At 38.8% G+C, this 15,504-nt stretch overlaps 1 protein-coding gene across 2 annotated transcripts in view; it reads right to left on the reverse strand.

Annotated features, from left to right (window-relative positions):
- PLD1 (phospholipase D1) overlaps positions 1 to 15,504 on the reverse strand; it is a 113,450-nt gene that overhangs the window by 46,335 nt on the left and 51,611 nt on the right. For both annotated transcript variants that reach the window (XM_065877027.1, XM_065877026.1), the window contains 5 exons: positions 15,205 to 15,333; positions 14,358 to 14,476; positions 12,760 to 12,873; positions 2,910 to 3,020; positions 418 to 506 (listed from right to left, as the gene is read on the reverse strand). In XM_065877027.1, coding sequence (XP_065733099.1) covers positions 418 to 506; positions 2,910 to 3,020; positions 12,760 to 12,873; positions 14,358 to 14,476; positions 15,205 to 15,333 — 562 coding nt within the window. The remainder of the gene's footprint in view (positions 1 to 417; positions 507 to 2,909; positions 3,021 to 12,759; positions 12,874 to 14,357; positions 14,477 to 15,204; positions 15,334 to 15,504) is intronic.

Genomic DNA, 15,504 nt, shown 5'->3' on the forward strand with positions numbered 1-15,504 from the left:
ATAGAAGTGTTATTAAAGAAAATAATCCCATGAGCTGAAAAAATACGACAGAAGGTAAAAAGAATTTAAATATAACCCATGGAAAAACGTTATGACTATTTTGCTTTGAGTTTTAAGTGAACACAGCTCACTGTCTGCCTTTAAATAAATCAAATCACAAATCTAATGCGTGGGAAAGAGACTGGCCAGGAAAAAATGACTGTGCTCTGGAAGCATTCAGAGCCCCTCAAAAATGGACTCAAAAATTTTTAGCAACTGACTCAGATTTAAGGAATCAGTAACCTACTGGTAGTTGAACCAAAGTCATGCCTGTTAGAAAAAGACAGTATTTTAAAAATGGGCTTTCAAAAGTCATTTTAGCAGTAAATGCAAGAACATCTGCAGTAACAACTCCTACCAAAATGGCAAAAACTTTACCTGTGAGCTTTCAGTATCCTCTGAGCAATGGCATCGCCAACCTTGTTGAACACAACTTTGTCATCAGCGCAGCTTATGAAAAACTGGTTCTACACAAAATAAATGAGATTTATAACAAGTTTTTCTTATCTTAGTAGCATGCATATAAGGAAAATGTGGTATATAACAAAAAACTACTTTGATATTGTTTTTAAAAATGTTTCACCTAGCAGACATGTTCTGATTCCTAAAATCACCTCGGGAAAGTAAATGACACTGGGAATAAAAGAAGTCTCATGTCACTCTGGGTCTCATGCATTTCTAAGCAATATTACCTATATCATCTTAGTAAAGTGGAAAGCTAAATTATTATTTAATCATGCAAATTCCTTGTAAGCTACATTCTTAGAATGGTAGGAACATTTTGAACTTAATAGAGAAATCAGGTTTTTCAGATTCACATATTGTATAAATGCTTCTGATTAAAAATTCCATATTGGTAAACATTCTATCTCATGCTAAGTTTATTTCTGAACAGGGTAGATGGCAGAATTCTGGCCTAATTTTCTCCACTATTTCCTAGTATCTGCCTTGATCTTATCTCATTTGTTTAGGTCTCTTATTATTCCCGAACTTCTATTTTAAGTAGTTACAAATCTCTTTTGTAAGTATGTTGCATTATACAAATAAACCAATAAGATGGAAAGAGAAATATTTTTATTTTTTTTCTTTAAGTACTTCTGCTTATAGATTCATGCAACATTCTTTAAAACTGTTACTTAGGAACCAGGGTACAACATTATTATTATAATGGTATGGAAGATTCAGCTGCTACATTATGGATTGTTGAAAGTTAGGTACAAATATTATGAGTATCACATGCTCTGTTTACTATACAAATAGTTATAACACACCTGTAACTTATAAGTATAATCATCACAGAGTAATCTTTGCTGATCATCTTAGGTAAAGTGATATATAGGCAATGACTCGAAATAGGATTATCATCCTTTTGCCACATTATCATTTTTACTATTGTACACGCTTTTAAACTTAAGTGCATAAAGCTGTAAACAGCTTCCAGAAGACAAACTTTGAGGAAGACAAGAACTCATTTGAGAATATGTTTCCCTTTAGGGCATCAAACAATCAAAATCTCAGTGGCAACCAAACCGTGTTTGTTCTGAATTCATATCACAGAGAAGCTTAGCATTCCTCAGCAGCTGTAGCACAGACTCACATCCTTCACTTCTCCTTTTTTGGAGGGAGCAGGGTGAATGCCAACTGCTTACCTCGGCTACAGGCATTTCAACCAAGTTTCTGTCCACAGCCATGTGTGTTAATGTGGCATTCCTGACCTCATTTAGTACTGTGGTAGCGTTACAAAGAAAGGCTGATTTAATACTACTAAAAAGAGACAAAGCAAAAGGATGCTGGGTAACAGATGAACCAGCCATTAACATCTTACATTATTATGGTATAATTGTTGAAATTAATAACACTAATAGTATTAGTTTTATTAAACTCTAGACTTCGTTCAGAATTCACTAATTTTTCCACTAATGTCCTTTTTCTGTTGCATGATCCCATCCAGGATACCACATTGCATTTAGCCTGCTAATAGTTTTAATCAGCCTTCTCTTTCTCCAGGCCTGTAAAATAAATTAAGCTCCAATTCTTTCCCACTTTCCTTTAATTAATTGTCACTTCATGGAAGGGGATAGGGCCAGGACTCAAGGGGAAGGAAAGTAGGGCTAGAATGGTTTTCTCCAGTGACCCCATCTCTCTCCATATATATTTTTAAATTCAGTGGGAAAGAAAATACTAAAATAAAGAAGAGAGATGTGCTCTGAGTTATCTTTCCATTGTCACGGCTTTTTATTTTTTAAGGATTTTCCAAGTGCTCTGAACTAGCTCCAGATCTACTTTGAAGCACAATTAAGGTTCCCAAACTAAATACAGTACCCACGGGTTTTCTCCTAGTCTTTACACACAAACTCTGAGAACTGAAAAAGCTTTATAATGAATGGCAGTTGACACAGAATTGAAGAAGTTGGTACTTGCCCTCGCTATTCTTACATCTCCCTTTTCCATGTTCCTTTTCCTGCCCTCTCCCCACTCCAACATCCCCAAACCAGAGGCATCCAGTGGTCTCTAGGTTAACAGCTTACCCCTGCGTGTGCTCTCCTGAAGCGGCACATGCCTCACATTTACACCTTCCAACTCAAGCCAAATCAAAACCTACGTCTCCACGGTGTGATATTTCTGGCTGATAATATTACGAATTGATACATTTTAATAATAAGGATTTGGGGGATTCCTGTTAGAGTCCCGAGTTAATTAAAATGCAAAGCGAATGTCAGGTATGCTGGGGGAATCAAAATTCAGGTGACCTCTTCACATCTCAACATACACTTATTAATGTAGCAGGTCCTGGGTTCGGGGACCCTGCAGTCTCTGTGGTATTTACAGGAAGGCAGGTTGTCATACCAATTGACACGAGCAAGACTTACTTCTATATAGATATAGTGTTTGCTGTTCTCTATCACATAGACGTAAGCAGCATGGATGGACTCTTCATGGTACTTTATACCAGCAGACCAGTCAGCAGCAGAACGGAGCAACTATAAGGCAGCAATCAGAAATGAGCGAACATGAGACAATGGAGGTGACACCAGAGGTATTAATAAATGAAGCCCATCTTTTTCTTCCAAACAACTAATTGATTACAGTGGCTTGTGTGTCATGTGTGGGCCAAGGCAGAGTAGGTAGGTAGGGAACTGGTCCTTAAACATCATCCATAATGAAGGGGCCCAGCTGGAAATTAAATCCTGAATATATATTCTTCCCCCCAGGATTATTTTCATTCAAGACTGGAAACCAGGAGGTGTGGTTTCTACAAAGAGCGTTTCAGAAGGACCTCTTTTGGTGGCTATGAGTAGGGTGACCATCTGTACTCTTTTTCTGTTATAGCCCCACAATCACACGAGAATGCCTCATGTATTAATAACACCACTTTTACTCTCAGAAGTGTCCCGGTTTGAATCATATGATAGATACAGTCACCCTAGCTCTGACTTGACAATGTGATTACTCTTTTTCCCTCAAGTAGATACTGTTCAGAACAATACATTCTAAAAGACAAATAGATTCATTTAGACATTTAATCTTGATTCTGGCTTTAATTAGCTGTCTGATCTTTGGTGTGTCACTTCAACTCTCAACTTTCTCATTCATACCACCTCCCTCTATTCAGACACTCACCTGCTTCCTCCTGGATTACAACAAGAGCATCCAGCTCAGACACCTGAATATACGTTAAATACACAGATGCGCAGTGGGACTGCCTAGGTTCAAAGTTTAGCTCAACCACCTGGTGGCTTTGATCTTGGTCAAGTTTCTCAATCTCTTTGTGCCTCAGATTTCTGTTCTATAAAACTGAGTATCCACTTTATAGGGTTGTAGAGAGGATTAAATTAATTACTGTGCAGTGAGCTGAAGAAGACCAAGCACCTAGTAAGTGGTACATAAGTGTTTGCTATTATTAATGAGAACTTAGAGGATGTATTTGAGCTGTGGTGGATCATGCCATAGACGCTTCAGAGTAGACTGCAGTCCGGCCAGGCTACAGTCTGGCCACATGGAAGGCTTTTTCAACACTAAGAATCCATTGGTTGTAATTTTTTTTCAGCACTCTAACTAGGGTTCCAATATAATGTTAGTCATATAGTAGGTGGTCAATAAATGCTTATTACTTGACTTTCCTTAAGCAATAGAGTTTCATCACAGAAGAATCACTATAAAAATATATTCACTAATCCTGGTTTGAAATATATATTGAAACTGTTCCTCATGAGGTCAACTGAAATTGAAAATAAAAGAATAGCCCATACTTAGAAATTCATAAAGTGATCTAATACATAATCAGTTTTATATCTGTTATATATAAAAGGTCTGGTAAAATTCTTGCTTTAATCAATAACTTTAAAAATTGTACATATAAGGCTACTGAAATTCAAACCTGATACTTGCTAAAACTGATTGTGCCATCCTCAAAATGTTATTTCTTTATTCATTATGAGGTATTTATTACAATATAGTTCCCTCAAAGCATTTTATTTAATTTTATCAGATGAATCTGTAAAATGAAATTGGAAAAATTAACTGTGAATAAGAATAGTCAAATACCTCAGAAGAAAAATTTAGGTAAATATAATGCACCCTTGGAAAATAGCTTGATTCACATAATCTTCAAGGAACTGCATTATTGTTCATCAGCAGAAATAACAAAGGTTGAACGAATAGAGGTTTCCATTCTTTGTCCACCCAAATTTATATTGAATTTTGTTGCTAAGGAGCATAGCCCTAAAATGCAGGCAACCTTGAGAAGATTCTTTTGCCACCCATCCTGATCCAATTCTATATTACTCTGGAAACAGTGTATAAAACTGCAGGGTATACTGGAATGATAGGAACTCTTGAGATATGCACTATTGCTCTGCACTTACTAGCTTTTTCACCTTGAACAAGTCATTTTAACATCACGGAGGCTCAGTTTCCTCCTCTGAACACTTGAGACTGCTCTCTCTGTCTCTGTCTCTCTCTCACACACACATCTGCCCACCCACACACTCCCACATAGAGCTGTTGTAAAGAAAAAAAAATGGCATAACAAACACAAAGCACTATGTTACACAGCACATAGTAGATATTTGATATATGGTTGATCTACCGCTCTAAAAAGCTATGAGCAAAGTTTATGTACCACCTTGGCGGTAATGTCCTAGTCTTGCCCTCAAATCCCAAAACCTTATACTTTCTTTCCTTTCACACTCTCAAAAATTTGCTGCTTCAAAGGCTTAATAAGCTCATTTGCATAATACATAAATCAGGAGTGTCAAGCAAGTTTCAACTTAAAGGTCAAGACTAACTGATTCCAAGTCTTCCTGAACAGCTATGTTGAAGAATGGATTCTTGGGACTAGACACACTGGGGAAGAAATCTAAGGTTGAAGGCCAATGGTGGCCATGAAGGGAAAGCAGGAAGGTCACATATCTGCCGTCTTTCTTGTGAAGGATAATGGTAAAAGTTTTCCTTTCTAAAGGCAGTTGAATGTTTATATTAAGTACACTTGTAAGCCAAAAGAAGACCATTTTGGCATCCGCCTGTGGGAAAGCATAAGCAAAGTAGAGGGGAGCCCCCCGAGGCCTATAAAACCATAGAAGTGGGGGGTTGCCTACATCCTAAGGGGGCTCAGCATTACCTGTCTTATTGTCTGGATCCAAATCTACATCATTTTCTCAAAATGAAAAGTCATTTAACTTTAAAAAGTCATCATTTTTGGTTAAACTTGAACATGTCTTTCAAGTAATACAGAAAAAAATTACTTGGAATTATGATGCATTTACTAGGATTCTGATTAGTTAAAATCTGTTTATCACCACAAGATAAATTGAAAATATGAATTTCTCTTTTACCCCTGAACCAGGGACCAACTCCACTGCTTTAAATGCTTGATGTTCTAGGAAATCTGTAAACTAACCTACTGAGTCAAAGACATCTTGATTGACTTACTTTTGTTTCAAATTTAAGATTTACTCATTTCTTTTTCTTAACTGACCTAACTTGTCTTGCATTTCTGTTTCAATCCAATGTAACTGAGACGAGCCTCAAACTCCTCCTTACACACACAGAAATGTGGCTTATCTTACTGGCCCAAGTAGATTGAGAATCAAATCTAACCCACGCTTTTCAAACCTCAAGTTTGAAAACACAATTTTAAAGTATATTTATGCCCTTTATAAAGGGCATATTTCTGATTTTATGTTTTCGCCTCAAGATTGTAACTAAAACCAGTCATTTTCCTTTGTACTGTGTCCTATTTTTTGACTTCTTAAAAGATAACCTTCTCTTTATCTACAAGCTCTAATCCCCTTACATACAGTGGGCCCAAGCTGAATATGTGGCTTAAAATACAGAAATCTCTTCCTGAAGGAAAACTTTCAAAACTTTCTTAGTATTTGTCCCAAGTTCCTGTTCTCTTACTGCAACGCTTTTACTCCCTACAAATTCAGTACATATCTTAATTCTTTTCTGTTTCTCTGAGCTCCCAAGTCAATCATGGAACAAAAGCACTATTTTTTTTGTCTCTCATGTAGAAGTTGGCCTCCATGTTGCAGCTCACAAGTGGCATGGGCTGGGGAGAGAAAAGAAGTGCTCAAATTATTGGGCCTCATTCTTCCAGTCTGTATTGAGAAGCACTGCAGGCAAGGAGAAGCAGAAATGGACTTTGTTCAAGAATCTGCCTCAGATTACCAAGCTCTTTCTTCCATATTTTTCTTTTTTTGGCTGTGCCACGTGGCTTGTGGGATCTTAGTTCCCCTGACCAGGGATCGAACATAGGCCCCCTGCTGTGGAAGCGCAGACTCTTAACCGCTGGACCACCAGGGAATTCCAAGCTCTTCCTTCTAAGAACCATTTTTCTACAGCTGAGCGTCATCCATTCACATCACAGTGTGTCATTATTCGAATAGGATGTTCCTTTGGCCTGAGCAATAGTGAAAAGTTAAACTTGAGGCTGAAGGAAAAGAAGAGAATATGCTTTTTGAAGAATAAGACTTAAGGGGAGAGAAGTCCTAGGAAAAAAATGCAGATTTGAGGGCTCTTTGGAGCCAGAAAACAAAAGGAGAGTTGGGGCTGGATTGGGCTGGATTTGGGTCTGCGGCAACAGAGGATAATATCAAAAGGCAAGCATGACATGCAGCTTTGCCTTGCTGGGGCCCTTGGTGGTTACAACCATCCTGGGACTTACTGGAAACAGTCTCTCTGCTGAGCAGTTATGACCTCAGCCTCTGGAAGCAGGCTGCTTAGAATCCAGTCTCATCCCGTCCAACACTCACTGTGTAATAACCTCTCAAAGTCTTAGTTTCCTCATCTGTAAAATATGGGGTCAAAGAGAACCGTAATTTATAGACTGGTGAATATTAAATGAGATACTCCATAAAAAACTTAGTGCAATGCTGGGCACTGAGTGAACACTCCCTGTTCACGTGGCTTCAGCCAGTCAAGACCCACAGCAAGATGCCTTACTGTACGAAGCCCTGGTCCGTAAACAGAAAGCAGCTTCTATGTTAAGGAACTTCCTTAGAAATAAATCAAGTGGCTTTCTTTCACCCTTCCCTACCTACTTTGTTCTATCACTATACAAAACGCTTTGCTGTCCTTTGAAATCTACATTGATTCCTACATTGACATCCTTTGGAGTGTCTTTTGGACACTTTCCCCAAGTGTAGGAACAAATTTTTCCAATAGTATAATTTGAATGTCATTTACATTTGCCTTTATATATTTTTCTTTTCTTTTAATAGACAAAGAGATTGAAGACATGACTCCACTGGAATTACTTCCTTCAGTTCGGTAGAACTTCTTGGCAATGACTGTCTAAGAAATGACTTTTCTGCTATAAGCTGCCCAATTTAATAAAAAGGATTGTTCCACGTATCGATTCCGTGTTAACGCTAATTTGGCATCAAGAACTTTCTTTTACCTTAATAGAAATGTCAGATGTCCTCTGTCTTGGTCATTTATCGTAAGTGGCAACAAAAGCATTCAGGAACATAGTTTGTTCTTTTTAGGGAGAAAACAAGTTCTTTTATAAACTCTGTGCCTAAGCAGTTTCAGAATCATCTTTCTTCCAACCCCCTCCCCACGCCTGTCTCCTGCTATGCCTTCTCTGAGTGTTCTTGCCAGGCTTCTGAGAATACCCAGCACTGAGGGGAAACACCCAAGATTATTTTAAAGTGTCAGTGGAAGTTGCTGAAGTCAGCTGTCAGGTCTGGATGACATTTTTAGAAGCAGAAATTCATGTTGGTGAGGACAGGTCTCCATTCTGGCTGCTGTAGCTCTAGTCTCCTTGGCCGGCCCTGTCGGCCATAGCTTCTGTGACAGCTATGCACGTAGCTGGTGTGGAATCACCAGTAGTACATGCCTAAGGGTGATCAGGCCCAGTGCTTTTGTATTAAAAAATTAAATAACTGGGTTCCCTTCTGCAGATGAAAGAACAACATGAATTTTTTTTCTTTAAATCTTTTGTTTTTTTGGCTGCATTGGGTCTTCGTTGCTGCACGCGGACTTTCTCTAGTTGCGGCGAGCAGGGGCTACTCTTTGTTGCGGTGCGCAGGCTTCTCATTGCAGTGGCTTCTCTTGTTGTGCAGCACGGGCTCTAGGCACACGGATTTCAGTAGTTGTGGCTCACAGGCTCAGTAGTTGTGGCTCGCGGGCTCTAGAGCGCAGGCTCAGTAGTTGTGGCGCACGGGCTTAGTTGCTCCACGGCATGTGGGATGTTCCCAGATCAGGGCTCGAACCTGTGTCCTCTGCATTGGCAAGCAGATTCTTAACCACTACGCCACCAGGGAAGCCCAAGAACAACATGAATTTTATCTAGTATTTACTTCATTGTGTCCAATGCTCTTTCTCTCTCCATTTCAATATATATGGTATAAATAGTATAAAGATTTTTGTATCCAGAACTAGCCCGTGACCCATCCAGAGAAATGTCAGCTTCTTTGTTGCAAACTTTTGAAAACACTAGGGAATACCTGAAGGTTGCAGCTAATATTGATAGAATTCAAACTAGTATACTCTTCTAGGTGATTTGCATGGATTAATTTATTTAACTATCACCACAACCCTATGAGACAGGTACTATTGTGTTTCCTGTTTTAAAGATGAAGGAAACACATTCAGAGAGGTGAAATAATTTTCCCAAGGTTATACAGCTCGTATGTAGTGAGACAGGAATTTTTTTTTTGCGGTACACGGGCCTCTCACTGTTGTGGCCTCTCCCGTTGCGGAGCACAGGCTCCGGACGTGCAGGCTCAGCGGCCATGGCTCATGGGCCTAGCCGCTCCATGCATGTGGGATCTTCCCGGACCAGGGCACGAACCTGTGTTCCCTGCATCGGCAGGCGGACTCTCAACCACAGCGCCACCACGGAAGCCCAGAGACAGGAATTTGAATACAGTCTGCCCCTTCCCCTGGCTACATTACATCGCTCCTTTCCAGTTAATTAAGCCTGTGGTCTCTAAGTTATGTTATGAACAATAAACTATGTTAAAAACTATGTTAAAATCAATGTTAAAAAGACTAAGAAGACTTTTATTACGTTTTATTAAATTTCTCAACGAAGAGTATTTAACAGTCATTTGGCTATTGCCACACTGTAACTGAGAGAGTGAAAGACTTGAAAATACGACTATAAACTTTTTAAATCTTAAGTAGCCTCCTGCACAGCCAGGTCCCTATCTCCCTGATGTCTTCTGGATTCTCTGGAAAACCAGGGATTGGACTAGATTATTGCTTTTACCCGCTAAGCACTATACATTCATAACTTGACAACAACAATGCCTAGAACAAGGTGAATAATGTTTAGAGCCAGTAAGTAATGTGAAGTGAAACAATACTGTGGTCAGAATTTTACAGAAAAGGAGAAATGGAGCAGAGTAATTTCTTTACTTTTCTTCAGTGTCTGGTCATCTCAGATTTTCCTGTCTTCAAAAAGATGCACTGCCTGGTGGTGCCCGCTGTTTTCACAACTGGAGTTATTTTGGCAGTTCTGCAAAACATCTACTGGCAACCAGTAGGTGCTTTGTGAGGTCTAAAACTTTTTAAACTATGGGGGAGTCTTCTGTAAGAAAAAGAATACTAATTTATAAACACAAAATTAGTGTATTCTAGAATTACTATAGCAGTCTCTTTACTTGTCTCCTGTGTTCATTCTCCTTCTAGTCTTATAAGTTTTGCACATGTATAAACTTTAGGTCCCAAAGTGTGTTTGTTTGGAAAAACGGAAATAGGTGACACATTGAGAGATCCTACATCAATTAAGCTTGGGAAATGCTCATAGAATATTCAGTCTTAGTAATTCCATTATGCACACCGACATAACGAAGGCACTAAGAAATCCTATATTTTAAAAATCTGCAAAAACTTATCTGTCCATGGAAACCGTTTTTTGTGGACTAGCTATTAGCATTTCACAGACAAAACCCAATTAGGGAAACTCTGATCTAGATTAATCTTCATAAAACATTCATGTATCATGCTTCCTCTCAGATGACAAAAAAACATTCCAAAGTTCACTAATGCCTCCAGGATCAGGTCGAAATGAACCAGGCCAGCACTTCAGGGCAACCCCAATCTGGCCTTATGCTGTCTGAACCTCATCTACTACCTCTTCAAGAGCAAATGGTTTGCTGCAGTGGGTTCTACCATCTTCTGAGCAGCAGACTTATTCCTTAAAGGGGGTACCCAGCTCTGTCCCTCTCATTTGCCAACCTCTCATGGCATGCTGGTCCATACTCTCAAGACTGGCATTTGGTCCTAGACCACACCTTGCGTTGTTAACTGAATTCTTTAACATCACATCTTCCTCTCCCCCATCTAACTCCTTTTCCAGAGGCAGAGAACTCCTTTTGTCTGTCTCCTCAGTATCCAGGTGTGCACTGATGATTTGACTGTGCAAACAGACGGCACTTAGTAGACATAAACTGACTGAATAAATGAACTAATGAGTCTTGGTAAACTTCGTTTCAAATCAATTGGCTTTGTAGAGTGCAGGCAGCCTGGGCATGTCAGGGATGAACATGTGAGCATGTTGAGAAGTCACTGATCTAGCACCATTTCTACCACAACATCCACTAATAGGGAGAAGGTGAACCAAGGGAGGCGTTTTGTAGGGCGGATATGCGGAGCATCTATCTGCCTCATCAGGGTGGCAGGAAGAGATTACATAAACCAGGGCTTTACCAAAAAACATTAGAAGATGTCTGTATATGCAACACTGGGATAAACCATCTTTTGCTAATCATAAAAATACACAATTCTCAGAAATAACTTTTCAACAGATGCTTAATTAGCATCGGCTAACTTGGATAAGTTGATCACTGAGTCAATTTTAATGCCATCTCAAATATTAAATTAAATTCTCTTATTTTCTTAATATCAAGGCTCCTATTTTATCTTACAGCACAGGTTATTTTTCCCTCTAAGTAGAAAAAAATTAAACAGGTTCATAAAATATTCATTAACTTACATATGAATGCATATCTATCTGTGCCTCTAAGTTTAAATTAGTTATCTCCTTTAGCCTGGGATGACGAAGTATTTGCTGTAGGTAATTCTCTTAAGTGATTTATCTTTTTGATTGTTCTATTATTTGATCTACGGTCTGAAATGTCTTTTTATTTCTTAGATACACACACCTCTCCTTGCACGTAGTACAAAGTAACTGATTCAGGCGTTTCATTTATATAATCATATTCACCAGAATCCATATCCAAATTAAATGAATCCATAATAGTGATGTCAGCAGCAGACTACTGGATCTTCACTTAAGAAATACTTTTAGCACAATAAGTTTAGTTAACATCCATCACTTCACATACTTACAAATTTTTTTTCTTGTGATGAGAACTTTTAAGATCTACTCCCTTAGCAACGTTCAAATATACAACACAGTACTGTTAACCACAGTCACCATGCTCTACATTACATCCCAGGACTTATTAAGAGTAAAATGGGAAGCTGTACCTTTTGACCCCTGTCACCCATTTCTGCACCCCTTCCATCCCACCCTTTGCCTTTGAAAAACACCAATCTGTTCTGTACTTAAACAATACATTTGACGCCGACAGTGATGACTTTGAACAAAAGGCAATGCAATCCTAGTTCTGTCCCTGCATGATCTCAAGACACTTGAGCTGGAGTTGGTACAGGGAGCAGATTGGGTAACTGTGGACTAGACTAGGATTTCAAGCTCCACCTCTGTTGATAACCAGCTCGATGACCCTGGGCAAGTCTCAAAGTTTCACTGGGTCTTAATTTTCTTATTTGTAATTTGAGAATGTTGTACTGGATGTGGTTAAATTTTGTTACTTTAATAAGCAAATTTCTCATTCTTTTAAAAGTGTCTCTAAAAGGCATTTGGTTAATTAGGAACTCAAATTAGATTGAACTATAACTAGCTTCCTAGATGCTAAGTTTCAGCCATATTCCTGGTGCTTCACTGGTATCAGCTCCAGGTTTACTGGGTATCATGTTGCTAGAGTCACTTCAGAAGGAATTACAGGACAAGCCTCTTCTTGAGTGGCCTTTTCTAAAGATATGCATTTATTGTATCTATATGAGAGTTTTAACAAGAGGATAAATTGAGTACATTTAAAATAGAAAATACAATACTAAGTTTTAAAAGGTCTATTTAGATTTGCTTTGGAGTTGTCCTTATTGTTGAAGCCAATAGGCATTTAGTCCCGTAAGAGTGACTCTACCCAGTAGTACTTCATGAAAAAGAAAAGCCAGACTTACCTGTACATTAGCATGGACAGACCCAGGCACTTGGTGTTTCAACTCATGGGCTGTTGTTTGAGATTTTGGAAGCAGAAAAGGATAAGAAAGGGACCGATATTTTGGTTTCATAATCTAAAATAAAGAAAAATCAGGTAAAAAAGATTCAAATGAAAAAACAGTTCCAGTCTTCCTTACTTTGTGATTATAAAAAAAAATTCAGGTTCATTTGAAAAAGAAAAAGGGAAAGAAATATTAACAATGGGTGTTTCTAGGTGAAGAGGCAATAGATTATTTATTTTTGTTTTCTGTCTATTTCCCAGGGACAGAAAACTCCCTTTTTCCTTCTTTTACCTTTTCAAGTGAGCATTGTTGCTTTGTATTTTTAAAGAAAACTTAAATACAACCTGGAGTTATAGAAGTACACAATTGCAAAAATGGTATTATTTTATAAACTGATTTTTTTACTACATTGTAGATATCTTGCAACAGCAGTAAAGCACTATATATCATTTAAAAATAATTTCATAGTAAAATGGCATGGAACAATCATAATTTGTTTAACGATTTCTATCAATGAGGATGTCAGCTGTTTCTCATTTTATATGAATTATTAGATGCAATGTCAAGATAAATGACTTATTGAGTAATTTCTTTAGCTTAAATACCTGAAATAGATTTTGAGTCAAAGGTTACATACCTTTAAAAAGTTTTCTGCAGTTGTACCAATTTATCCTCCCAGGAGCAAGGTATAAGACCATCATAGATCCCAAACCCAATTGTAGGTAACTGCAGCGTTTTTATCTTTGTCAGTCCAATAAGTTAAAAATATTATCCTTTTATTTATTCATTCATTTGCCTCTAAATTCTTGTTAAAAATATTTCCACTATTTCTAAGAGCTCCCACTAACTGTCTATAATGTTATTTAAATGAAAATAAGGGGACACTTTAAGTTGTTAATAAAAGTAAATCTTTTTCCAAATTGTAGGGACAAAATGCCTATAAAACCATTTTATTTATTTTATTTATTAAGATTCTATAAATAAAATGGAATCTTAATAACACCTAGACGATAGGTACTTAGCTTAGGAATGTTAGGTCAAATTCTTACAAGTAATGAAGACATCATACTAAAGAAGACACAGACTGGAGAAAAGAAAAATGTCTCCATTTTCTCATACTACTCACTTTGCTCAGAACCGCCTCTCAGAAGCCTGTACCAATATGGGCCCAGGGCAGTGCCAGGATTGGAAGGCCTTGCAAGCTCCAGCTCTCTTACCTGAATGAGGCTCCCATCCCCCTACAGTAGCCCGGCAGCCCTCCACGTGACTATCAGCCCCGGCCAGGTGCTTAAACGACACGGAGTGTCCCAAGTGTTCAAAGGGTTAAACCATAGGCTGTGATAGCAGCATCATCCCTCCACCCTCTGAATTGTCTGTGGTGTGAAAGTTCAGGAACATTTTCTTTTTCTTTTGCTCAGAGACCCAGGCACTCTGACAACCGGGCACCCAAGAGTGGATGGGTAGCACAGCTGCGGCTACCACAGCCCCTTCTCGCCTCCTTTTCCTGGCCTGTCTCTCTTCATGTGGACTGAATCATGATAAGACCACCTATGTACCTTCGTGAAGTTCCAGCGCTGGATGAAGTGACGGGCCACGTCACGAGCTGCCTTCCCGTGGACTACAGAGGCGATGTCGTGCCATGGCATCCGGGGGGTGGAGTGCCTGTCAATGAAATCTGCCCGGGTGCACCAGGCAAGGTCCTCGCTAACTTCTGTGCCCAGAGGCACACAAGCCATCTGACCCCATCTCTGACCCTGACTACGATACATATAAGAAAATGTGGTAATGCCCACCGTGTGTATATTACTTGGCTTGGATAGAACAATACCTTTATAGCCAAGAGAAACATAGATCTCACAGTGAGGAACACAGTCTCCTACGCACCTCTCCCAAATATGTTTCCACTTCACTTATTAGATAATCACTAGGCAAGGCAGATGTGAGTTGGTACAAATTATTTAAAGCTGTGTACTTGACATTACATTTTTCTTTTTTATCCTGTTGAAATAATGTTAAGCTACGTTCTTATTTCCTGTTAGATATACAAGCACAGTGATAATCTGAAATGTGTTGTTTTAATGCTGGAAGATGAAGATGATATGCAGAAAAAAGGAGATGATCAAAGGAAGGGAACCATCTCCTGGAGAATTAGAGACTATTACCCCCCTAAAATATGCCTATATGGAAGCTGGAGATTTCCAACAAGTAAGCTCTATTTCATTTTCTTTTCTTACTATAAGGAAAAGCCCTTAAGTACATGACTGAATCATAGCTTCCAGTGTTTTACCAAATATTCAAAACAAAACAAAACAAAAGATATTAGATCATGCACATGCATACTTGTTGAGATGCTGACAAGGAAAAGACAAAATATAAGCAGCCACCCACTACCATGGTACTTACCTGCAAAAGGTTTATCAAGTTGAACCCAATCTTTGAAGACAAAATTGCAGTAGTCCTTTCCATGCCAGAATCTGGTTTCCCCATGTAGCTCTCCCACACCTGTCTGCAAACTTTGGATGGAGCCCGTGTCTGTAAATGCAGCAAGACTCTCACTCAGAGACTGGTTCAGGCGGACCCCAGAGAGGGAGGCTCATCTCTTATTTATTAAACACCTAAAGACTTCTTAACTTTTCTTCTTAAGCCTCATAACTAGGACAGCATGTGTTCATAAGGCTGTGGACTGACAAGGTTTTAAAACCT

This window comes from Phocoena phocoena, chromosome 4, assembly GCF_963924675.1.
Source record: "Phocoena phocoena chromosome 4, mPhoPho1.1, whole genome shotgun sequence".
Taxonomy (NCBI): domain Eukaryota; kingdom Metazoa; phylum Chordata; class Mammalia; order Artiodactyla; family Phocoenidae; genus Phocoena; species Phocoena phocoena.